The following is a 27,389-nucleotide window of genomic DNA, read 5'->3' as shown; positions in this document are numbered from 1 at the left end:
ATCTTCATTGCTGGACTTAAGGATATTTTATATATATATTTGATTAATTTTATAGAAATTCAAATAGCAATTTTTAGCTTAACTCTTTCCCCGCCATTGACAAGTTATCTCACAGCAGTTATGCAGCAGTTATCTTGTCAATTAAGCATAAAAAACGTGTTTCTGAAGTATTTTGTTAATCTGCAATACCGCGATTATCCACTAGATGCCGCACTTACCCAATTTATAAAAAAACTGAAGCCAAAACATAATTTACTAATTTTAGACTCTGAATCTGATATCTAACAAAATTCCTTCACAAAAATGCAATTATTTCAGCTTTTTGTTAAAAATATTTTTAAAGAAAAATACCCATATTTAAGCAGAGGAAAAAAATACAGATAGGATGAAACGTTTTTTTTATGTTGTTTGTTTGTTTGAAAGTCGAGGGTCTGGGCCCGGTTGCATAAAGCACCTTAAGTGTAATTTTCCCTTAAGTTGTTTCCTTTTAACTTAAGGGTGTTGCAGAAAAACCCTTAAGTTTTTTCTGTTGTGTCTCCATGGCAACGATAGTATTTTATAACAACAAACCGGGGTCACTGTCTTAAAACACTTAAAGATTACCCTTACCTAAGAGAACCGTTTAAGGGATTATATGCAAAACTCTTTAATTATTATCTTACAGAAGTTAAGGGGAATTTACCCCTTAAGTGTCACACTTAAGGAAAAAACTTAAGGTGCTTTATGCAACCGGGCCTTGCTCTTTTATTTGATATATTTGTATGTTTATATATTTTTAATTTTTTTCCTGGAAGGCATTTTGTGAAACTTTTGTGTAAATCACAAAAAATGCTGGCGGGCAACTTTTAAAAAAATGGCTTGCGGGGAATGAGTTAATAAATAAAATGAAATGAGCATGAAAAGATTTCCTTGACCTGGAAATCATAAAAAAACATCAAAACCAGAAAATCCCCTGATATGTCCAGCTTATATCTTTTTTAAAATGTTATATGTATTATATTTCATATGACAACATTATAAGCATCAATAAAGCATTTATAAAAAAAATACAGAGATCAGGTAAAAAGTTGAAGTGTATTTTTGGTTTTGTGATATCAATGCAGCAAGTCAGAAATTCAGAAATCTCATCCTTCTCAGAAAAATAGCCTGAGCACAGTAATAACCCCAAAGATCTTGGAGCCAAATATCCACTTCTGCTATGTTACATTCATAACAAGCATAGAGACGGCATACAAAACAGCAAGAAACAAAACAATATTTTACAAAGAGGAAAAATAGAAACATCTCTTTCTCTTTACAGGTAGTTTGGTCAGCCACGCTCATTGCATCTAAACACTTCTTATATTGAAAAACTCTGCACTCAAAAAAATACTGGTGGCTATTTATCCATCCATCTAAAGTAGAAAACATTCGGTAAAAACATTCTTCCGTCTAAATTTTCTTTGTTAGAAATGATTAACCTCCTCCAAAAAAACAGATCTGTCTGAGAAACGCTACCAGGACCTTTAGCAAATGACATCTGAATTTGATTTAATGCTCTAAATATAAATCAGTGCTTCTGCCGTTTTTAACTAAATCAAGATCACTAATACAATCTGGGCACTTTTTAATAGTTAACTGTTCATAGACAAAATAAGAAACTAGGACATATATCAGCACCATGTGTGGGTCTCTTCAACTTTCCATAAAAACGCTGGATTGTTTTCAACCAAGCATTGGGCCACAAAAGGACAAACCCAGAAAATGCTTATATTGGACCCAACAATGGGTTAAAACAACCCAGCATAGGTTAAATGATTTTTTTTTGGAGTGCACATGGAGTCTACAACCGTAATATTCAGAAATGGAAAATAAATTGCAATGGTTCTTGGTGGGATCACATTCATATTTGAAGTGTGAAATGAATAAGTTACACATTTTCAGTGCTGGTGGCAGGGCTAGCATGCGTTCCCTTCCTCAAATGGAAACACTCTTAAAAATGCTGGGTTATTTTCAACCCAGCATTGGGTCAAAATGAAACAAATCCAGCACATTGCGTTGTAATTCAACCTATGCAACCCAAAATGCTGTGTTGTTTTAACTCAAACTCGACTGCGAGGCTCGTCCCTTTTGGATCCAACGCTGGGTTGAAACCCCCCCAGCATTTTTTAAAGTGTAGGACAAATAAGACATTAACAGTAATACAAATACAACAAGACTACAAGTTTGCACTGGAAAGCTTAGTGGCTTCACTAAGAACCCCAAAATCAGGTCTTCGATATTTGTTTTTACAACCAACAGCAATAATAATAACAATCAAAAAATAAATGGAAATCTTCAAAAATATCTTAAGAAGAATCTTCGTATCTTATAGAGAATGAACAGTAACACAAATGCCCCAGGCGTGCTATACATGGAGGCAGCACAGCTCCGAAAACATCACACAGAAAAATAGACCTACGTGTCCACGTGGTTGTAAAAAACATTTGCATGCTGACTTCCCGAGGGGAGTTTTATCGTTAAGATTGAAACTAATGATATGCATCCTGTTTATTTTACACAACGGCGCTGACCGAAATGTCAAGCGAAATAGATTTCCTATTAAATCTGTAAACAACTTTGTGATGTTCCGCAAAAATTGAATGCCCCAAAAACTCTTAGCGAGTAAATTGCATTAAACGAACCGTCTGTATTATATCATTTATGCTTCAGTACAAGACTGTAATGGATGTGGCACTAAGAAACCCACTTGTCGGGGTTCGCTTCGAGTGTCACTGCAGTAAAAATGGCACTTTTTACAGGATCGTACACAACAGAACGACACAAACTCAATCCATGCTTTTAGCAGCAGAGGAGCGAAACACAAAAGACACAAGTGCCGGGGTAGGAAAAAGCCCTTTTGCTGAAAACGTGCATTCAGCGGAGAAAACGGCGTTGGATAGCTGCGGCTACACGAAGAAGAAAGGTGAGCTCCGCAGCAGCGATTAGAGTTCAAATGTCCATGTAGTCGTCTTCCTCATCCGATTCACTTTCCAGAGAAGATTCCTGACTGGAGGTTTCTTGCACTTCCAAAGCAGGTTGAGCGAGAGTGTCTTTCTTCACATTAGCTGCCGACTGAGAGGACAAAATCACATTCTGAAAAGAAAAAAAAAACAAGAACGAAATGAGTGAAGCGGTAAAGAGAAAAATCACATATGACTATCACAAGTCAAATATTTGGCCACACCAATTACAAACCTTGAGTTTCTGTTTGGTCTCCTCAGAAATGCTACCTTTCGGGGAGAGTAGGGTGGGCGTGGGGGGCGTGACCGTTATCTCTGGGGGGAATTTAGTGACGGTGGAGGGGATGACCAGCTTGGGCATGTTGGGTGGAATTCTGGAACGGATACGACTAGCATCACCCTGCTTGGACTGATCTGCACTTTCTGTAGAAAGCAAAGCAGTGAGTTATTTTAGACATATCAATCTCTGATATATTTGAGTAGCATTTAACGGCCCCAGCGGGCACATTCAGTATATGTAAACAGTATATACGCTACCAGTCAAAAGTCTGGAAACACTTTAAAAAAAAGTGACCCGTGCTGTCTAAATTAGTCGATATGCGCATGGTCTAATTTTGAGCTAAAGGCAAAAAAAAGTATAAATGTTGAGGTTTTCATGAATATAAAATAATTATAGTTATTTGTTTGTTTTCTAAGAGGTGTACTGTTCTAAATACTTGATCTATACAAAGATGTGTGTCCATCCACATGCGCGTCTGACATTTTGGTTTATTGAGTTATTAAGAGCAATAAGACTCGAAAACAATCTTGCACTGTAAAAAAACATATCAAATCAATATATGTTGTTTTTTTTAAAGGTGCAGTGTGCAATTTTTTAGAAGGATCTCTTGACAGAAATGCTAAATAATATACAAAACTATATTATCAGGGGTGCATAAAGACCTTTCGTAATGAACCGTTATATGTTTATTACATAAGAACGATCCTTTTTATCTACATACACCGAGGGTCCCCTTACATGGAAGTTGCCATTTTGTGCCACCATTTTTCTACAGAAGCCCTTAACGGACAAATCTTTTACTAAATTGTCTCCGACGATGACATGTTTGTCTGGTGGCGACTACAGTAGCTTCTCTATGTGTTTCAAAAGCGAGGGATGAGCAGTGAACTGAGCCGTTGGTTGCAATTCGCAACCTCACCACTAGATGCCGCAAAAATTTACACACTGCACCTTTAACTTATCAAATTAAGTTAATTTTTTAAAAACAAAACTTATGACAAGACAAAACTTAAAATAGTAGGTTGAATTGACTTGCAAATAGGGATGCTCATAATGACCGGTTAACGAAGGTAAAAAGTTATGAGCGATTAAAAGTATCAGTTAAAAAAAAAAAATCCCCTAACGCACAAGTGCATCTCGACACGTAACTACAGACATTTCGCCACTTCTCTATCCTTAATTTGTGAATGGCCTGTAAATGACGCAAATTATTGAGTACGTTTACATGCACAGAATAAGCGGATAACTATCAAAAATCTGATTATTATAGAAAACTGTTTTCATGCGTTTACATGCAAATCAATAAACCAGCTATGCAGACAACTGCGTTTACATGGGACTTGAATAATTATCAGTTTTCTCACAGGTAGTGACGTCATATCTGTCTTAAAGGACAAGTTCGGTATTTTACACTTAAAGCCCTGTTTTCAGATTGTTTATGGTGAAATAGAACGGTTTTGAACGGTCTAAAATTTCGACATATCCGGCTGCCCCGAAAATTTTCGGGTGTTTGTGTTTCACCTCCCACCTTTACAATGGGTTTATAGGTGCACCGGAACAATCCTTCCCAAAATGCACCAAACTTCCGTCCACAAAGACGTGAAACTCACCGAGTGGTCAGGGGCGCTCACCGATATGCTCACACAAAAATCGCCGCAAAAGATGCCCTCCAACAGGTGTTTTAGCATTCGTTGTTAACTTGTGGACCTATTTTTCCAAACGCCTCACACCCGTACATTCTTCCGCTTAGAGCTTGAATAATAGACACTCCAGCCCAGTTGGTGGCGCTAATCCGCCTTTGCCTGCAAGAATAGAAACAAAGTTCCCGGCGCGGAGTAATACCGTACCTCACAGCACATCTAATACAAGTCAATGGAGTTGGCAAAAACTACGATAAAACCTGTTGGAGTGCGTCTTTTGCAGCGATTTTTGTGTGGGCGTGTCGGTGGGCGCCCCTGGCCACTCGGTGGGTTTCACGTCTTTGTGGATGAGGGTTTGGTGCATTTTGGGAGGGATTGTTCCGGTGCACCTGTGCAGCCGTTGTAGAGGTGGGAGGTGATACAAGAAAAACCCGGAAATTCTCGGGGCAGCTGCATATGTCTCACAATCTTGACGTTTCTGACCGAATTCCGATGTAAATACTGTATACAATTAGTTCACTAACGGACATTCGTTCGAATCTCACTTTTCATTCACGATTTATAATGAATATATTCGGATGTCACGTTTATTGCGCAACGTCTGAGGAACAAATACGCCCCCTTGTGGAATTTCAGCCGTTCCATAAGAGGCTACGTGCATTTTTCAACTTAAGATAATAGCTCAGCAAGTAGCTTGCAAGTTAATGTTTTAAACAGAGATGGCTATAGAGAGGCAAAAGTTGTGGATTTCAGCTTTATAATATTTTAGAGATGCTTGACAAAGCTTTTAAAATGAAAATAAAAGATTTTGGTCAAACCAACAGGTTTCAGAGAGCGCTATATTGAACACATTGAAATCTCATGAGATTTTACCTGTGCTGTTTTGGGTCGAGCAGGATGGAGGCTCAAGAACGGCCCACTCCTGTGTACTGTGAATCTGAGAGACAGCTGCCATCTTCATCTGCTGACACAGGTGAGACTCCTGCTGGCGATACAGCAAACCCTCTGTAACCGGCTCCTCTTTCTCTTCTACAAACCAAACACAACAGACTTCATTTATAAACTTCATTTAGGCCAGCTGTGCATTAAAGGATTTTAATGCACGATGTGAAGGTGATACATATCAAGATACATATCTTGTGGACATGAATAACGTGCAGTTTCTCGAGGAGAGAAACAATATTGCTGTACAAAACAACTTGTGCTTTTCAAATTTAGATCTGTTTGATGATAACAGACAACAAATGCCTGGCACTATTACCAGAAGAGCCTAGCAAACTCACACCAAACACCCACAAACACCAGCATTGTACTTGTTACAGCCACTGTCATATTACATAATGTAAAGAACATTCAGTGAAAATTTAACCTTGATATCTTGATATATATTGACTGACTCATTCCAAAATTGAAATCAATGTGACATCAAACTTTAATGCTCCTAATCTCATCATTACATTATCATAAATCAGTATTGTATGTGAAATGCACTGTTGCTAAGGAAGGACATTAATGAGGTTGTGAAAATAACAGCATTATTGAATCTACAATAAATAAGTTATGCTGACTGTATCTATCCCATCAGTCATTATAAATAACAACCTAATAGGTAGTTTGTGCAAGCACCATAATATGACGTAAATGTGCGTCTAAGCGATTAGTGCCCTCTAGTGGCCAGAAGCTTATACAACCTGTGGTTACGTGTGAAGTTTTTTGCTGTCAGATTAGGTGCTTAAAAGCCCAAGTATATATTTGCATAAATTCACCAAAAAACACACTAGTTTAAACACATTACAAGCAATTTGCGTTGCAAATCTTGTGAACTGAAAGCCATACGATCACTTTATATGAAGAAATTCATGAATGCAACGCACACAGTCAGGTCTCATTCAAACATAAACCTGAACATTAACGCCCCATTCAGACAGCCAGCGACCAGCAGTAGCAGAGCGACGCAATCTCATTCATTTCAATGGAAACCGGGCGACTTCCGGCGACACGAGCGAAATGGACCGTTGGCCAGCGACGCGAGAAAGTTAAGAAAAGTTTAACTTTATGCAAATGTCAGGAGCGACTACCAATGAGAACGAAGCAGTGGAGTTCACGTCATCCTTCTCTTGTCAGTTATTGGAGTGGACGGTACTCATTTGTTTATGACAAGCAGATTTAGAAACGTCTCATTGAAAGAGACGAGCGACACACAGCGATAACGTCGCTGGCTGTCTAAACGAGGGGTAAGGCATGACGCAGTCGGTCACGACAGCCAATAGCGCTTCACATTCTTAGCTAACGTAATGATGTAATCGGTCACGAGACACACGAGAGCAAATGCTTTTCAACAAATAAAGATGACGTATCATCACTTCTTCTGGTGACAGTTTTTAAAACAGTACACCAGATCTGATATTTACAGCGGATTGTAATCACTTGTGCATCTTTTCTTCATAAAAATTGATCGTTTGACCTCAGTACACTTGGAATATTTTACGTACTGTGACTGTTTTGTATGCTGTGTTTTATATCACATATAATTAGAGCTGGGCATAGATTAATCTAGATAAAATAAAAATAATCTAGACGAAATAAAAGTAATTTTTTGCATAACATATGAGTTTGTGCTGTGTGTAATTATTATGTATATGGGTGATTCTCACAAAACCATTGAAACACCACGGCACTAATGATTTTAGCTTTAAAATGTGTAATATAGTAACATTAAAAAGCATCAGAATTAACACAATACTGTGTTTCAACTTGCACAATGTGTGATTTCAACATAAGAATTTATAATTGGAAATTTTATCTCATTTTCTGCTGAAATTCTCATTACCACAATGTGTCCAGCTGTGTTTGAACATGCGTTATGTTGTAATTTAATCAAATTAACACAAAAATATTAAGAAAAAAAAATAAATGGATGTTTTGCTAGACTACTTTAGATGACAGAAAAAATATTTACTGAATATTCATGTATAATAATAATAAAGAAAATTAGGAAAATGATGTGTCCATGCCTGATGTTCTCATCCTCCGCAACACTTTTTGAGAACAGTTTAAGCACACATACAGAATTTTAATAAAGTTTGATTTTGAGTGACCAGGCACATGGACCAGTTACTTCAAGATGGATACCAGGTAAGATCATTTTTTTACAGTTAATTTGAAATATTGTCTTGTCAGAATGCTTACACGACATTTTGATTATCATTACCGCAACAGATGCTTATTAAATGTTAATTTAATTAATAGAAGCATAATACTTTGATTTTAAATGCATGTGCAGAATCTCCAAATTATGTTCTTTCAGGTTTGTCATGTCATTTTGAAAAAATGTCAGTGTTGATGTTTTCTGACTGTTGCGGTAATGAGATTTTTTAGGACTTATTTTTTAAATTATGTTACAAAAAGTGTTAAATGATAAGTAAAAGTTTTTAAATTAATGTTCCCATTTACTCCAGACTTTGTTTTTCAATGTCTGGTGGGAAATAAAGTAAATTTAAGCAATTTTTACATTTTCATGCTTGGCATTTTTAAAACCAAGTTTTCGTGAGAATCACCCGTATATAAAAAATCCATACACCGTTTTGGGCAATTTGGTATCTCCTATATTATATAATAAATATATGGGTACGTTATTTGTCCTAAATGCCTTAATAGTGTAATAAAATACAATTAAATTGAAATTAATATCTCAACACATTGTCTTCACAGCAAAATATAATTTCATAAACTAATATATATTAAGTATATTAAGAGGTGCTAATTCAGTAAACGCATCTGTTGGTCATATTTGGGGAATGGAAAAACAACCAAAACAATCGTATGGGTTGGAGCATAGGAAGCTCAACTGGTTAGCACTGTGTTAGCAGGGCAAGGGTTATAGGTTCGATCCCAGGGAACACCCATAGTGATGAAAATGTATGTCTTAAATAATTAAAGCATCTGGCAAATGCGAAAATGTAATCTAATGAAAAGCAGTCTAGGTGTGAGCGTATGAGTGTTTTTTGTTCAGCACTGCATGTTTACCGCTAATGTCATTGAACATAACCACCCGTGTAGGCGAAATGAATTTCCTACAAGCTATAATACAGGAAAACCTGTGATTGAATTTTAGTCAGAGGGTTGACCGCACAAATCTGATTACGGCCTTTCAATTGGCCTCTTAAGGACAGATGCACAAACACACACACCATCTTTTGCTTAACACAATCATCTACTCTGTATCTCTTCATCCTTGTTTCCTTAGCAACTGAGCATGGAGCACAGCACACATGAGTTTAAATGAAAACATGCCAAACGCACAGAAAAAAGGGCAATTTATGGGTTCATCTAGACGGAAGTGAGACAGCTGGATCTATAAATATTAAAACTTTGACTGAAGTTACAGCTGTATGTTTATCATCAACAGGAAGTGGTTACATGAAGTGTCAAGCTGAACACACGCGCCCTCTGCTGGCAGCACGGTGGAAGTTCTTAAAGGGAAAGTTCACCCAAAAATGAAAAATCTGTTTTACTCATTGAAAACCTGTAATAAATTCTTTGTTCTGCTGAACCCAAAGGAAGATATTTTGGTGAATGTTTGCAACCAAATCTTTCTTTTTAACACCATTTGCTTCATAGTAGTATTTTTCCTTCTATGGAAGTCAATGGTGCTTTTGTTTCATGCCTAAAAGAAATTTAAGTAAAAATGAAGCCTGCCTCAAAGACCGAAAAAGGTATCTGTAGCAGTATAATATAAAATCAGGAGAAAGTGCAAAGGAAGCCTAATTTCAGTGTGGGTGCAATACCTGCTGTGTGGGGCAAGAACGCCATGCTTGCTATTGGCTGGCTGGGCGTCTTCCGCTGCTGTGATTGGTCGGGTTGGCTTGTGGGCGGGCAGTGGATTTGTGTCGGAGTGCTGTGGGTCTGGGTCTGAAGTGGCCGAGGGGTCTTGCTCAGCTTGGCCTCTCCGTCCTGGTTTGATACGGAGTACGTGTGCGTGTGAAGGCACGGTGTTGAGAACGATGCCGGGAAGAAGATATCTCGCTGGTCTTTACTAAACTTTGGCGTGGTGGGTGCATCACTGGAACTCTGAAAGAGAAAAAAAAACAGTGTCATGGGTAGATATCTTCTTTCTTAAAAATGATAAAATTGCATGACTGAAAGCGTGAGGGCTCAAAGAAGGAAGGATGGAAAGAAAAAACCTCAATGTACACTGTCAGAATTTTTTTTATAAAAGCTGTCACTGAGACGGTACCGTTTAAAAAGGTCCTAATATGTACAATTTAGGTATAGTTATGTACCTTTGAGGTGCCAATATATGTTTCTTTAAGGTATTTTAATTTGTGCCTTAAGGCAGTGGTTCTCAAACTGGGGGCCACGAGATGGTGCCAGGGGGGCCCAAGTTTTATGATATTTTATAAAATACATTAATTTATCATGAATTCTGTGTAATTAAACCAAACAAATATAAGGCTACTAACCAACAGCACTACTTTTAATCATTTTATATGTTTGTTTCATAAAAATGTTACATTTTAGCACAAATTTGTCATAAATTTTCTTTGGGGGGGCCGCAAAGAAATGCACTGGACACAAGGGGGGGCCGCACGCTGAAAAAGTTTGAGAACCACTGCCTTAAGGGGTACTAATAAGCACCCTTTAGGTATAAAGTTGTACTTTTTGAAAGGGCATCGCAACACTAAGTACGTAAACTCGAAGAGAAATGTTGTGCGCTGTGTTGCCAAGTCCTCTGCTTTTTTGCGGAGTTCAGATTTGTGCTACTTTTAAACGGTTTCCACGAGTTGATTTTTTTCTGCGAGTAAAAGCTCAAAGGGTTTCGTTCATTAGTTATTGATATTTGGACTGTGAATAGTCTTTGGCATGCTTTTGGGCTAGTTTTGAATGTCCATTGGGCTGGTTTTGATACATGAATCTGGCAATCCTGGATGTTGCGGACATCTTGGTTCAGATTATACAGAATGTACAAGTAAACAAACATTTTAATCAGATTGAAATATTTAGGGTGCATGTAAACTGTATTGTCGTATCCTGAAATCGGATTAAATTCAGTCGGATTGACAAAATTTTGTGCATGTAAACATAGCCAATGACAGCTTTTGAATCTTTTTTCTCAATTGGTTGAGCATTGCAGTAGCATCATAAAGGTCATGGTTTCGAATCGCAGGGAACACGGATACTGACAAAAATGTACAGCTTGAATGCAATGTAAGACGTTTTTGGAAAAATTAAATCTGAAATAAGATTGTGACACTGATGGCTTGTGCACCATCTAGTAGACATCAACATAGTAGTCTTTAAAACTAAAATGTCCATCATTCACAAAGGTTATGAATAAGGGGGAATTGGTAATACTGGTAATACTCTTAGCTCTATTTGACACATTTCAATAATCTTAAATCCATTCTGCAAAACCTTTCATATTTTCCCCTAAATCACAGCAAAAAAAATCTAAGCCAGTAAATAACTTACAACACATTATAAAATAAATCTCTCGGCCATCAACCAGCATTATTTTAACCATTATAACCAGCAGAAAAATGATAACACCACTAAAAACAACCTATGGGAGAGCAGGAAACATATCTTTAAGGCAATTAGCCAATCAAAAGCTCATGCTAGAAACCCGATCGTCCAATCACCTGCATCTACGAGGCCTACCTGCAAATGTGTGTGGTTCGTCTTGCTGTCAAAACCCCCAAATCATGAGTATCAGTGTATGCACGATATGAAAAGCAAACTAAACATCACTCTGGATCCTGAGAGATGCTCTCGGGGACACAAACAAACTACATGACAACAGAAGCAGCTGTTGCCATAGCAACATATCCGAACCACAGCCAATCGCTGATCAAACGACTACGCGCTCAAAGCTTTACTTTGTCTGTCTTTCAAAACTGCTGTAGATGGGGTTTGGTTAAAGGTTTTTATTGATAAGAAGTAATACACTTCTATGTGGTTGCTATGGCTTTCTGAGTGGTTGCTAGGGCATCAGTGGGTGATCGTATAGTGTCCCAAACTAAAAGAGACAAGCCCTAAATTAATATGATATTCTGGTGGTTTGGTTGCAATCGCTAATTTAAAAAATATGAGCTTAATAGAGTTAATATACATAAGCAAAGATCGTGTTTATCAATCATGCAATGTGGGGATCGAACCCATGGCTTTTTGCATTGCTAACACAATGCTCTACCAATTGAGCTACTCTCGAGATGATTATACTGACTATTCAAATATTCATCTCATGTCTCCTTGCCAATAAGCTAAATAATTTTTGCTTTCAACATCCACCTTTTGACCACTAGAGGGCCAAATGGTCCCACTAAAGTAGAGGTCAGCCTTAAACTAGTGCTGCGGTAGCCTATATGAATGGTTACGGTGTAATTTAATGGTAAGATTCACTTAGACGTGTGATAAGTTATGCTGTGTGAAGTACAGGACGTGGGTTGGCACAAACCTGTTACTATGGAAACACACTGACTAGGTAATGCGTGCTGTAACATACCAGAAGCTAAATAACCCAATATGATGCGTTCAGCCACGTGTGCTTATGTATGTATGTGCGCGTAGTACCATGCGTTAACCTCTTAACATGCTGTCGGCAAAAGCGTACTAGAAAACAAAGTGATGTGTTAATGCAGCCTTGTTTCACATTTGATTTTAGCACACAGAAATCCCACTGTGATCTGCAATTTGCATATAAGAGTAAATGTTGTAATCACAAGTAAACAGACTTCACATTTCATTTGGAAGCAATTTTGTAGAGAAAGCCGATGACAAATTGCTTGGAATGGTGATTATACGATTTCGAACACACAGATTAACGAAAAGTAAATGAGCCTAAAAATATTTACCAATGCTTTCAACAATGTACCATAAATAGTTAACGTAAGTATTGTTCTCAATAATAAAACTGACGGAACGTCAAAGAAAGAAATAAGGAAAATTAGTTTGAGTATGTCTGATAGTTGAAAGATCTTCTATAAATTAATTATGAATTTACAATGGTACAAAGTACAAAAATTAATTGTTGCAATAACATTTTAAAGTTTGAAAATAATTTGAATTTATAATTAATTAAAACTTTTCTGACTATTGAGGAGTTGCTATAAATTATAAAAATAAAGTTGAATTAGTTTAAGTTATTACAACTTTACAAATTGTAAATTCATGTTTATTAAACTTAAAATTTAAGTGAAACAACGATTTATTTACAGTGTAGATGTCTAAATTTTCGGAGAAAATGGGAGCAGTGTTTACAATGAGGTTCTGGTTGGTTGTTTATTATGCCAGTGCAAAAGAGGCAATAATATGCATATCTCTAAATATGCCTCAGGTATTTTTTGCCCAACTAAAACCCCAAGTATTAGCAAAAGCAATACTGATGCTTAATTTAACCAATATCGCATTTAGAAAAACTATGGCCGTCATGGCTTTTTTTATAAGGCGTTTATGTAGGGCTGACACAAAGATTAAATAATCGTCTCATCGCGATTGTTTGACCTTAAGAGATGATTTCAGATCACCGCAATGATTGCACATCTCTCTTAAAAACACAAGGGGGAGCTGCATCGCCTGTATAAATGAGACAGTATCAGATGGCACTCCTTAACTGACAGTGTAACAAGATACGTGATACTTTAGCTGTGAGCCGGTTGGTTGCTGTGGTAATGCCCCGCCCCTCCTCCACTGTGATTGGTCAGCGGTGTAAGAACTGACATTAGCCTCTTTCACACAATAATTCTGGTAAATTACCATGAATTTACCAGAATGAATTTACCAGTAAATACAAAAATGTGCTGTTCACACATGCAGTGACATTCCGTCTTTTTACCAGTAAGACATCATTCACACATCAGTATCAAAATACCGGTAAATTCGTTGAGAAAGCGGAAGTACCTGTGGCGCGCGTTGAGCTCAGTGTTGTATTTGTAAACAATCCACATCGTTCATATCCACAGTCCGTATTTTGTTGTTTTTACGTCTGTGGTCAACTCTGACAGTCGCAAAGTTGCTCATGACCAAACAACACTGCATGAGGCGACGTCAAACCGAAAATGCATTGTAAACAACAGTACTGTTTGCACTTTAGGCTTCACAGAGAGCGTGCTAAGGACGTCGGCAATTCGGCAAGTATGTGGTAAGCTGTTTTAAACAACTTTGGTGAAGAAATGTGGACGTAAACTTCAGATGTGCTCGACTTTCAAGCAGCTTGTGTGTGGAAACATCCGTAAAAAAGTGCGGGGGCAAACGCGTCATCTGTATTAAAACATTATGATTGATCTGAAGCTGTCAGAGCGGTCTGACGTCGTCCGTTCTAAATGCCGGTATTCCTATATTTTTCGTTCACACATAGCGCTTACCGGTAAATTACTGGTAATCTTACAACCTGTCTTACTTGTAAAATGGGAGCAAGAAAACCGCTAGCTGCTGGCTTATTTGAAAAACGCCAAGCTTCCTTTGGAAACAATTGAAAACATGTGCCGGCTGCGGGCGTAAAAGCTTTGGTGTGCACGCCCCCTAAGGTCCTGTAAGGAATAGATTTTTTTGCAGCCACTATAGACATGTGGTCCAGTACTAATCGGGTGTGCCTCATAAGTCTTAAAAAGTAAAGCCGCTGGCTCTTTGATCGCTCCCTGGTGGCTGGCTGCAGTACAAGTCATAAACCCCACCCACTCCTTTCAAACGAATAGGATTATGCTCTAAATAAAAATAATATTTACACTTCCAATAAAACTTTCCAAAAGATGGGTTTGGTCCTTTCAAGTAGTTATCACGCTGATATATGTGTTTATTTTTGTGATAAATTTCATTTTAGCTAGTAATTTGATGCTATAGAAACGGGGCTTGTCGTTATGATTGGCGTGGTTGAATTAGTCGCGCAAGCGTTTGGGCGGAAGTTGATACCGCGGCTCCGCTTCTGGCTCCATGGATGATTCCTTCTGCGCATGCCTTGGCTACAAACTGACGTTTTTTACGTAACATGGCGGCGACCATGGTCGGACATTTGTGTCTTCAATTCATTACAATGGAGGCAGGTTTATTTTGATTGCATTTTTATTTTTAAAATAATATACTTATTATGTTTATTTCTTATGAAGAATTTTCAGTTTTTGAAAGATGTATTCATTAAATAATTACTTTTAAATATGTGTTATGTCTATTAATATTTACTGCCAGGTAAACCTTGCAAAAAAAAAAAATACAAAAAAATTGTGAGAATTAAATATCAAAGCAATAAAACAGACAATTAATCATCATAATCGTCACAATTTATTAGGCAATGAACCAAATTTCATAATCGTGACAGCCCTAAGTTTATGTTTACCAGTTAAAGGGGCAATAAGTAGGATTTTCTCCCATCCAGTGGTGAAATTGTATTTTGCATTCAAACGAATAGTGTTCTCTAGCGCCTCCCCTTTCCAAATGCGTGATGCAACTACGGTAGCCGTTATGTAATCACTGATCTCCTTGTCCGTTTCAGCTAGTTCACGTGTTCTGAACAAAAAATGCATTGTGGAAACATGTTGGTAGGCTAGTGCTTTTTGTCCCTCTGTGCTATTATAGTTTAACAATACGGCGGAACGACATGGAAGCCTCCTTGGACTTACCCGTTCAATGTAAGTAAAGAAAAAAAATTGAAGCTTACAAAGAAAAGTCAGATCCATTTACTATGCAGTCCATTTACCATTTGTTTACATTCATATTAAAGGGGACGTCCTACCTATTACAATAAATAAGTTTAAAAAGCAGACATAAAAGTAACTTAAAAGTTACTTTCCCAAGTAACTAATTACTTTTGATATACAGTAACTGGTACAATAATTTAATTACTTTTAGAAGTAACCAGTAACTGTAACTAATTGCTAATTTTCTGTCATTTGCCCAACACTGGTAAGGAACACCTAAAGTTTTCTCACCTAAAAAGTCAGTTTTTGACGCATTATAGTATATTTACATTGATAAAAATTAACCCTTTCAGGCAAACCTGCACACACCCAAATAAAAAAACGCAAACCTACCACAAAAGCGAGATATATTTGCCCTTTTCCTCATCCTCTCTCATTTCTCCGTCTCTTTTTTCTCACCTGTGCTCTAAAAGCCGCACTATGACTCAAACACCAAGCAAAAACATTCAGAAACCCTCAAAACAACGACAGCTCTCTTCAACCCCCCCCCCCCATAGCCCTAAATGAACTCTAATTTACTCGCACCTGCAGAAAGGGAGCGAGTGAGGAAAATCTCTATAACCGGTGAAGAGCAGCAGACAGCACAGAGAGACAGACAACTCACTGACGGCAAGTTAATGAACTCCAGACACGTTAATGGACCTTCAGCAATTACAGCAATTGAGGAATTACAGAGGTTTAAAACAGGACGGATGCTGCGCATAAACTTCATGAAGGGCTGAGTTAATGGTGGAGTCTAGTGCTTAAAGGAATAGTTGATCCAAAAATGAGATGTTTCCCATCATTTAACAACCTGCTGCCTATGCATTATCCCTTACATAACATTCGCCTATAAATTCATATTGCTCCAGCAATCAAATAACTGAGACTTTACCAGACTAAAACTACTGGGTTTCTCATAAATCGCCCTGGTTTATAAAAGCGGCTTATGATTGTACCGTTGTGATGGCATGCAAATAAAAAAAACAAAATTGCGCAAGCTTATAACTCTGCAGCATATAAACACAACATACACAGAAGCATTCATCCACCCACCAGCCCAGCTCTCAAACCAATGTCTGAACCCACACTTCCCACTGCCAGGTTTATTTCCTGTTTCACTGCTTACTTCAGAGCGTCACATCTTCTGAGACGTACACCATAAGCGAAATTAACAAACCACCTCAAAGTCGGGCGATGAGCTGGATTTTAATATGACTCTTTGCTGATATAATGAGCAATGAAACAGAAAGAGGTCTGCTGGTAAATGCATAGTTTACATGAAAAGAGAAAATTGCTCACCCTCATCTCATTTAAAAACAACAAATCACGCAAATTATGGCTAAATTATTTATTTTTCCTACGTTAACATTAAATCTGAACCAGTCTGGGAAAACCCAGCTAGTCATTTTTTGTAATTGACTGTTTTCTACATAAAAGGTAAAGAAGATTTGGTGAAAATATAACCTTGATATCTTTAATATTGACTGTGAAAATGAATCAATGTGAAATTAATGATCACCAATGGATTGTGATGGTGTATATAACAAACTAATAGAAGAGCAATATGGTTGCTGTACTTTAGTTAACAGGCAGAAAATATTGTAGTAATGGCAAATTAGAGCAAAGTGTGAGTGGGAATGAACAGATATCACAAGTGATAGCAATGTGAAGTCGAGGAAGAGCTGGTTGTGAGTGGGTGAGAGATGGAGGGAATAAAAGAAAAGGAAAGAGAGAGAGGAATGAGACACGCAGCAGGGGTTTTAACATGTTTTACTGAGACTAGTTACAGCACACTAATGAATGGCTAATCAGAAGAGAAAACACGTTCGTACAGAAGAGAGATGAAGATCAGGCAGAACTGCATTCCCAAAGTAAAACACTGCAAATATGGACAATTTCTCTCTTGCTTTCTGGTTGTGTTTAAATTATGCTACTGTTTTTGCGGGATGTGTGATGGGGAAAGCATACAGGTTTCCTGCATGAGCCACTCATATCAATCTACAAATGCCAAAATGTGCAGTGTACACCTGTTCTTTTTTCCAACGTCATTGTCACACTATAAGCAATTTCAAATAATATTAGGGTTTTTTATCACACAGATGACATTTCTAGCATATATTTAGGAAAACATTGGATAAAAAATAAAGATCAGTGGTTCTCAAACTTTTTCAGCATGTGGCCCCCTTTGTGTACGGTGCATTCCTTCGCGGCCCCCCCAAAGAAAATTTATGACAAAAAGCAGTTCTAAAAATTCACATTTTAATTAAACAAAACATTAAATTATACAAAGTAGTGCTGCCTTATTTTTTTAGGTTTCATTTCACAGAATTCATGATATATTAATGTATTTATAAAAATGTCTGTTTGAGAAACACTGATATAGATGATCTCGACGAATATTAGTTATGAATGAGGACAAACACCAAAATCTGATAATCAAAACAATGTACACAATTTGTAAAAAATTTGACGGTTTATAGACGGTTTCAGCAGTAACAACATAAACAAGCGGCTTTCGTGGTCAACACGTAACTTCTGGTAAACTCCGCTAAGAATAAATAACAACAAAGTCCTTTTAAAGTAGTTCATTTATATAACAAGCAAAATAAACAACATGTAGATTTCCTAGAAAACCAAAACTTTTGTTATTTTCGAGTTCAGTTTAGCAACTAGTAAGACCATTAAACCAACAGAAACCAACGGAAGTAAAGTTTCGACCAGATGCATAATCGCGTCACCGCACGTGCGTCCAATCATGACACTGTCTATATATTATTGCCGTCATTGCTAGTTTTACGACATATTTAACTGTGTATCAATAGAATAGTGTTTGTGAGCACATTTAAAAAAATCTGCCTTTTAAAAAGTTATAATGATTTAAGAAAGAACACTTAAAATGCTGGGCTAAATTTCACCTATGCTGGGCTGTTTTAACTCATTGTTGGGTCAAATATAAGCATTATATGGGCTAATTTACCCAACGGCTGAGCTGGATTGAAAATTACCCAGCATTTTTATACTAAAGATTTGTGACCCTGGACCACAAAACCAGTCCTAAGTCACAGAGGTGTATTTGTAGCAATAGTCAACAATACATTGAATGTGTTAAAATGATCGATTTTTCTTTTATGCCAAAAATCATTATTATATTAAGTAAAGATCATGTTCCTTGAAGATATTTTGTTAACTTCCTATCGTAAATATATACAAAATGTATTTATTAGTAGTAATACGTGATGCTAAGGACTTCATTTGGACAATCTTTTTTTAAATATTTACTTTTGCATACTGCGCAGTTAGTGACACAGGCCATTAAGTAAGGGCAGTAACAGAAGGGTCTTTTATCACACTAAAGCAGGGGTCTCAAACTCAAACTGGCTTGGGGCCATTTCTAAGACCGACATTTCATCGGGGGGCCGCAGAGCTATTTTAACATTCAAAAAGTACAATATTTCTTTAAATGTCATGTTTAATTTCTATTATTTAATGTATAATAATACTTGAAAATATATAAGCAGTGGTTTTATCTTTTTAATATACATTATTTTATAAAAGTAGATATAAAAGGAAATCTTAACTAAGACCTATTATAACCTTGCACTAAACTAAATTTAATTTCTATATAGATTTATAAACTATTTTAAAAAATTACCACCAGTAACAGTAAGTGTTCCCGTTTTTATTTATTTTGGATTGTTTTCAGTCATAGTATTGACTTCATCATGTTCTTTGTTATTTCAGTTTTAATGAATTTTCCATTATATGTGGGAAAATATTAATAAGTGAAAGTGATCCCATAACTTTTGAATGGGTAGTCCATGTTATATAAGCTAGTTGGACAGAAAAAAAATAATACTGCTCTATGTGTAATTGAATAGTAAGCTACATAATAATATATGTGAACGAACACTTGAACGTTTAAATCAAAAATCAAACGAATATAAAACAAAGTGAATGCAAATCTTTCTGCGTTATGTTATATTTTTGAAAGGTGACGCGGGCCGCACAGAGGGGGAGGGCGGGCCGCAAATGGCCCGCGGGCCGGGAGTTTGAGACCACTGCACTAAAGGGTCTTATTTCGTGATAACAACCTGCTGACATTATCCCACTTCTTACACGGCTATTTACCTCATAGGTAAGGTAATGACAATTAAATTTTGTTTTGAAATATTTTATTAGCTAATTTTTAACAAATACAGACCTATTCATTTTTGTGTAATATTAAACTGTATCTGTTAAAATGATTTGCAGTGAGCCGTGTGTTATTAGTTTTGAGCGGTAGTTATCTTAAAAGAACGAAACTTCTTTCGTTGTTGCTGGCCAATCAGAATCAAGCACTTTACAGTGTTGTGTAATAAAACAGTATGTACTTTACAGCATACAGTGTTCTATTTTAAGCAAGGCTCGCTCTCTTTCACTTTCTTTGTCCCACTAAACAAAAGTTTTTATTGTTTAAAGGTGCCTTAGAATGTAAAGCTGTATTTATAAGCAGAGATGAATAATAAGATCTCTGTACATGGTATTGACAATCATGAGCCTTGCGTTTGTTTCCTCTTTCTTATGTAAACTTTGTGGATGCAAAAGACCGCTGGAAAAGAGACCAATCTCAAAATAACACCAACTATGATGTTACAGTCGAGATGTACGCCCCAACATTCAATTAATTACAATGTTGTGAAAATGCTAAAAACAAAGTGATTGCTGAGTCAGCGCTATATGCTAATTAATGCTATACGCTAGCGTTTAGGTTGAAGTTCTACTATTGACGTTACAAACTTACCAATCAGAAATGTCTATTAACAATCTCCAAACAACTGATTATTCCTCAAATTCTGTATCTTCGTCTGATACAGGCTCAATATAAGGTCTGTTTACACACACACAGAGCTACTGAAATGAGCCACTCTGAGAAACAGCCAATCAGAGCAGTGCTCAAAATTATTATTCATGATCCTTTCAAATAAGGTAATAATAGACCATTTCATTATAAGGCAAAATCCTATAGGTTGTAAATGGACATGTAAAACCATCTCTGGATCATTATTTGTACTTTATAAAGTCACATAACTACGTACAATTTAACTTCAATATTTTTTCAATGCATTCTTTGGCACCTTTAAAAAGCGAGAAGGATGAAGGGATACTAGCAAAAAGTGCATAATTAATGTATCCCATTAAAGCGGTGTGTTTGTGTGGGAGCAGAAGAACATGGAGACAGATGGATAGAAATAGAGTGATGGGGTGGTGGGACCAGAGAACAGCACAGGCAAATGTGAAAACATCTAGATGGTGAGTCTGCTCTCATTTTCTAAAAGAGTGAACAGAGGAAAATTGGATTTGCATTCCAGAGGGAAAAGCAGCCAGTGAATGTTATTTCCTGGAGCATGTCAATGTGTGTGTCCTACCTGTCTTTGTGCCGATGTTGCCATTTGAATCTGGCAGAACTTCACAGCTTGATCCAATGCTACATCCTCATCCACCTACAAAAAGCAGAGTGCAATAGAAACAGGATGAATAAAGTGTTAACATTTCTCATAACCAGGCGCCACAACATTTACAAAAAAAACATTGAGATCCAAGATCCTTCGTGTTAAATCATCATAACTGTGAATTCCTGACTAGTAAAAACATCCACATATCTGCCAAACTTGGGATTAAAAGTTGGAAACTCTGACTTTTACAAAAGCTTAGAATTTTTCTTTCTGAATGATGTGACGGCATGTAGAAACAATCTTAAATGGAAGCCGACTCTAAAATTGAGTGTAGTTAAGTGTGTGTTATTTGAATATGTTGACATTTCACATTGAAAAGAGGTTAGGTAATCATAACAGAGAAAATTTACATAGACGTGTTAAAGGTGTTGTAGCAAAAATACATTAAGTCTAACAGTTAAAGAGAGGCTAAAGAAACCATTACCGTACTAACAATATACAGGGTTCCCACACCTTAGTTAACTTCAAATTCAAGCACCTTTTAAGAACTTTCCAGGCCCAATACCCTCAAATTCAAGGACTAAATGTAGGGACACATTTCAAGTGTATTAACTTTAAAGATAAATTGTTACAGTTCCCTTTCAAGGGAACTTGTGCTGCGTCACTGCGGTGACACTTTGGGGACCCCTCCAGGGGTAAGTGCGTATGTGTATATAAAATTCAACCAATGCTGAGGCTTAACGACAAGGTGACACGGAAACCAGAAAATATATCGCTATCTGAAATATTGAAAGACGGCGTTACAGGGACGCAGGAAGTATGGCAAGGGAGATGCAGCGTCTCGTTCCCTTTAGGGAACAACAGTTACATACATAACCCGAGACGTTTTCATGTGTCAAAAACAACTATGCAAAAAAGCATTTTGGTATGAATCAACATTTGCATACAGAAGATATAAGCATTTAAAGCGAACAATTTAGCACGTGTGCTTCAAAAGTCTAGAATGTTTATTATATTATCCTACACTACACAGGAAATAATATGGATTTTTTTTTTTGAGAAAACTTCTTGGATAAAATAGATTCAAGCACTTTCAATGACCGTAACATGGCTGCAGGAAGCGCAATGATATTACGCAGTGCTTGAAAATAGTATAGTTCCTAGCCATATCTGCCTAGAAAATCGCAACTTTCAATTTTCTTAGTGAACGATGTAACTACAGAAGAGTCAAGTTTTAAATAGGAAAAATATCGAAACTCTTTGGTTATTTTTGAGCGCGTTGCTAATGGTCTAATAAGATTCAATGGATTATGCTAAGCTATGCTAAAAATGGTAGCGCCAGACCCGGAGATCAGCTGAATGGTAAAAATCAATTGTTTAACTGTAGGGGAGCTAGTGGAGTGTCCCTTTAAAAGTGGTGTGTGTGTAAATTTTAGGCGACATCTAGTGGTGAGATTGTGAATTGCAACCAACAGCTCACGCCTCAATTTCAAAGCGAATATGGTAGCCACTACAAGATAAACATGTCGTTATCTGAGACAACGTAGAGACGAAACTCTGTATAACAGTTTGTCCGTTTAGGGCTACTGTAGAAACATGATATCGACTTCCATGTAAGGAGACTCGCGGTGTATGTAGATAAAACGGCTCATTTTAAGGTAATAAAAACAATACAGTTCATTACGTAAGGTCTTTATACACCCTGATAATATAGTTCTGTATATCATATAGCATTTCTGTCAAAAGATCCTTCTAAAAGTTACACACTGCACCTTTAACATAGAAAAAAAAGGATTTCAAATTTGAAGTAAAAGCTCCAAAACATAAAAAATGTGATTCTCTAAACACTGATGTGTGCAAAAACAAATGCTAATAACATAATAATATTAATAGAAATAATATTAACGCACTCTAAAAACTAAATACATTTTAAAAGCAAACACGCAGTGAGCAGAGCATGCAGTAGACTCAGAAACACATGCCTGGTCTCTATTTAGCCACTGTGTGTGGTAAACACGCAAGCTGGCAGTAAAGCTTTTAGAAATCAGTTGATGATGATTTTTTGGAGATGAGGTCTGCGCTAATGAAGGACCATAATCAGATCATCCAGAAATATGGGATAAAAGCAGAGCAGACACACAAACACCAGACTGAAGTCTCACGAGGATGCAGTAAGAACGCATAATCTCCACTAGCATTAAGATGCCAATATGGGCAGATGGCATGGTAGTGCACTGAAAATGAACAAGCCAAAACAAAGTTCTGTCTGGACAAAACAAAACAAGAACTTGCATAAATAAACTCCATTTTTACAGCCATACAAGAAGTGGCACTTGCCTGTGAACAATGTAATGGATGTAATGGGTGGTTGTCAGGGCATTAATCATTTGTAATAAGTTGTTTTGAGTGTTGCTACGCGGTTGCTGGAGTAATAAGCTGGTTGCTTACTGGTCAAGCCCCATTATATTCTGATTTCTAGATATGACGCAAGACCCTCCTAATTTCGATTTTGATTTATATGCGCTTTTCCTAGTGTGCTTTGCAAAAGGCCTTTTTGTGCACTGTGCAGTGCAAATACAAAAAGTATTATGCAAAATATGTTTAATCACAAGCAATTCTGTGTTAAAAATACAAAACATTACAACTAATGTTCGCTTGAAGTTGCGCACGTGCACGGCCGCATACGCTTATTAAAGGTCCGGTGTCCAGTGCAATCTCGACCCTAAAATCAATGAAACACGGAAAGTCGGATTGAAATCTGGACTAATAGCGTTGACAAACAAGTTGCCTAAAAGCTGCTGCGAATCATAGCATATTGTTCTCCCGCAAAGAATAAACTTGCGTAACTCTTGAGATTAATGATCCACGACCACGTGAGAATCAAAGGACCTTAGCATTATAAAGTAGCGTGCGTGTTCTTCAACCGCAGTAACACACAGAGAAGCAGAACGATGAGTTTGCAAAGCACTCTACTTAATAAAAAGACCTGCTTTTAAACCGAATGTGCCATTTATGATGTCATTTTCATAAACTGAAAGCTTAGGTTAAAGTAAATGTGAAATTGTTCATGTCACAATAAAATGAAAATGTATTGCACTGCAAATACCTTAAAATATGTAAACAATTTACCTTAACAATAAAAATAATGCACAAAAAGTAGAACACAGCATGCATAATAGTGCCAATGTACTGTCTTAAAATACTATGGCTGTGTGACAATATGGTTTATTTCTATTTATAAAACAGTTAGTTACAGTCCTTGATTGTATCTAATTGGTCAATAGTTGTGCTTTACTTGCATTGTGCCTAATACGATGAAGCAGCTTCTCGTACCTCACTGCTTACTTAAATATCTCTGCTTAACACATTTACTATCATGGGGTCCCTGCCTCATGCCTCTCTCATCTAAGGGGTCCCCGCCCCGAAAAACGTTGAAGATCCCAATTTTAAACATAGGGGTGAGCGGGCCACAAACTAACGCAGGGTTAATGGTAATGCAGCTACTTTATATATTTATACAACGTTGAGCAATCTGTGCTATTCGTCTTTTTCTCTTACTGTCAGAAGATCTCATGTGAAAAGTTTTGTTGTGTTTTGGTTAAGATATTGAATAACGAGTGTGTATTGGAGGCATGAAAGTAAATTTCTTCTTCATTTTAAGTTTTTTTTCCGATTTCTGAGTTGGGTGTGCAAGTCACCAAATGCAACCTTATATTAATCACTGTAGGGGTGAAACCGAATAGTCGAAGATTCGATGCATCGAAAGGAGAAGCCTGATTCGACTACCAATCTCACAGTCGAATCGTCGCAGATGTGTTATGAAATGAGGATCATTCAATTTTGGCCGTATATGGGTCCACATTATCTGATTTCACATATAACAGCTTTCTCCCAATATATTATGCATATTATGATAATGCTGCAAATAAGATGTGAAGTAGCAGCTTTCAATAAATATTTTCAAAATGCGTTAATAAATAAAACAACCCCTGTGACAGGGCTACACGTCCATAAGAGGTTCCTATGTTAATAAACCATTGCCTCTTTGTTTCTACATTTAAAAGACAAAGCTGGCAATTCTGGCTATAGGCCTACTTTTGCTCTTTTAATTATTTCTTTATTTTAATTTATTTTATTTATAAATCACTTTGGGATATTTGATTTAACCATTTGGCTTGTGTTTTGTTTCCGTGCACATATTTGTTCTGCACCTTGTTATACTTCTGACCTTATTTTATAATTTTTTTTATTTATTATAAACATAAATTCTGATCAAATTTAAGTCTGTAAATTTTAAATAGCTTTTCATTGTATCAATGTTGCTAGGTGCTCTGCGTCTCATATTTAGGAGTTCATCAAACTAAACATTAAAAAACTGGTGTTTTTATAACTACTGATGTTGGTATATGTTTTAAAATGTATTTAAAATAGGGTGCTTATCTTGTCAAAAGTTAAGCTACAAAAGAGGTAAAACATTTCTTTAAATTTCAGTGATGACACAGAAAATATCTGCACTGAACCTATATTTATGCCTGACACGACTGTCTTTCTTGTGATTTAATATTATGGTCGGTGTTCACTTTCGAATGATAGAAAAGAGATTCCTGAAATAAATAATATAAAGCCGAAAGTATACTAGGGACGTCCGCTTATGCGCGCCGTCCGCATTACTTCATTTTCGTCATCAGGAGGGTCCGCGGTCGGCCGCGCGGCAGCCCAAAATTTGAGACCGCGCGGACAGTGCGCGTACACTCCGTGTACAACAGCGCATGCGTGTGAAAACATTTAGACAGGACACTCCACTATAAACAATTTTACAAACGAAATAGACAGCATTTGCACACACACTATCATTTTTCATCTTTAACTTTTACTTCTTCCAAGAACAGAAAGCTGTGGAGCATGTTTGTTACCATAATGTTTGATTCCTGTTCTTTGTTGTCTTATTGTTTGTTCTAAACTGTGTTTGCAATGGTGGATCAGTCACTTATCCTAATGTTTTAATGTACTGGAAATGTCGCTAAATCAGTGCTGCCCTGACAGCCTGTTGGACTAATAATTTGAATAAGAAATCATTTGTATTGCGTATAGTGTCGAACGCGGCCATCCGCGTGTAGCCGCGGGGAGTATACTTGGAAAGCTGCGGACACGTGCGCGCGCGAGCCGGACGCGGAAAAAAGGTATACCCCGGCCTTAAGAATCATCAGGTGTTTCTGTACCTAAAGTGAATACAGAGATGATCAAAGTCAAAGTAAGCAAGCAGGTATTTTTGTGCTAAATAATAACGCGTAGTGTCTATAAAAACATTAATTTCAGTGTTTTTCTTGTTATAAATTAACGTTTAATGAATTGTATATAAACCTTAGTTTTTATCATTTACAGTAACAATCACAAATTATATGTCATTTGTTGTTTTTTTGGTCATGACTGCTTTGACGCGCTAAATCATAAAATTATATAAAATCTCTGAATTTTAGCCAGGGTTTCCAAGGCAGGATCACATTTGTTGTTTTTTTAGGTTTAGTTATCAAAATGTTTTTTTGTTATATTTTTGTGTGATCTTTTGTAGATTGTGGCTTTAAAATGTTATAAGGAATGATTTAACAAATGTTTATGTTGCCTTACATTTTACCTTAAAAATATATAAATGCATCGTCAGTTTTGTCTTCGTTCATCACTTGAAAGACAGTTTTGGTCACTTTATCAGAAAGTTGTTTATGTGTATTGCTTGTGAAAGAAAATAAATGTTACCCATTTGTAACTGGTCTCGCCCCCTCCCAACCCATGCACACACACATAAATGACTCGACTATCCGTCAACTATAGAAAGATTCGACAATTCTGATTCGAATATGTAAATCCTTAGTCCAGAACACCCCTAAATCACTGTCTTGTTACCTAAAACATAAGACTATTTAATAACAACATAAACAAGCGGCTTTTGTGATCATCACGTAACTTCCGGTAAACTCTGCGAAGAATAAATAACAACAAAGTCCTTTTAAAGTAGTTTATTTATATAACAAGCAAAATAAACAACACGTAGATTACCTAGGAAACCAAATAATTTGTTATTTTCAACGAGGTATTTGTTTAAGAGTTCAGTTTCAGCAACTAGTCAGACCATTAAACAAACAAAAACCAGAAGTAAAGTTCGAACCAGACGCTTATCGTGTCACCGCGCGTGCGCCCAATGTAACGGTCTATACTCCAGCCTTAAGTCTTACTCAAACAGTACTGTGAGGTCAGATCTGCAGGCCAGCAGTAGCTCCCTATTTTTCAAAGGACATATTTATAAATCTTATGCACAATAAATGTTCATTTAGTTTCACAATTGTTCCGTTTGTACTGTAATTACGTTGTTTATGTGTTATATAAGCCTCATA

The 27,389-nt window shown here is 36.8% G+C and overlaps 1 protein-coding gene across 5 annotated transcripts in view; it reads right to left on the bottom strand.

Annotated features, from left to right (window-relative positions):
* Nucleotides 1-1,055: 1,055 nt before the first annotated feature.
* The window catches only part of cabin1 (calcineurin binding protein 1), a 121,169-nt gene continuing 94,835 nt past the window's right edge, over nt 1,056-27,389 (bottom strand). For all 5 annotated transcript variants that reach the window (XM_073867552.1, XM_073867549.1, XM_073867550.1 and 2 more), the window contains 5 exons: nt 20,977-21,051; nt 9,689-9,971; nt 5,775-5,930; nt 3,217-3,404; nt 1,056-3,114 (listed from right to left, as the gene is read on the bottom strand). In XM_073867552.1, coding sequence (XP_073723653.1) covers nt 2,971-3,114; nt 3,217-3,404; nt 5,775-5,930; nt 9,689-9,971; nt 20,977-21,051 — 846 coding nt within the window. In that variant the 3' untranslated portion in view covers nt 1,056-2,970. The remainder of the gene's footprint in view (nt 3,115-3,216; nt 3,405-5,774; nt 5,931-9,688; nt 9,972-20,976; nt 21,052-27,389) is intronic.

Source organism: Misgurnus anguillicaudatus, chromosome 5, assembly GCF_027580225.2.
Source record: "Misgurnus anguillicaudatus chromosome 5, ASM2758022v2, whole genome shotgun sequence".
NCBI lineage: Eukaryota > Metazoa > Chordata > Actinopteri > Cypriniformes > Cobitidae > Misgurnus > Misgurnus anguillicaudatus.
Note: the sequence above shows the minus strand (reverse complement) of the source record. Positions and strands in the feature narration are given on the sequence as shown.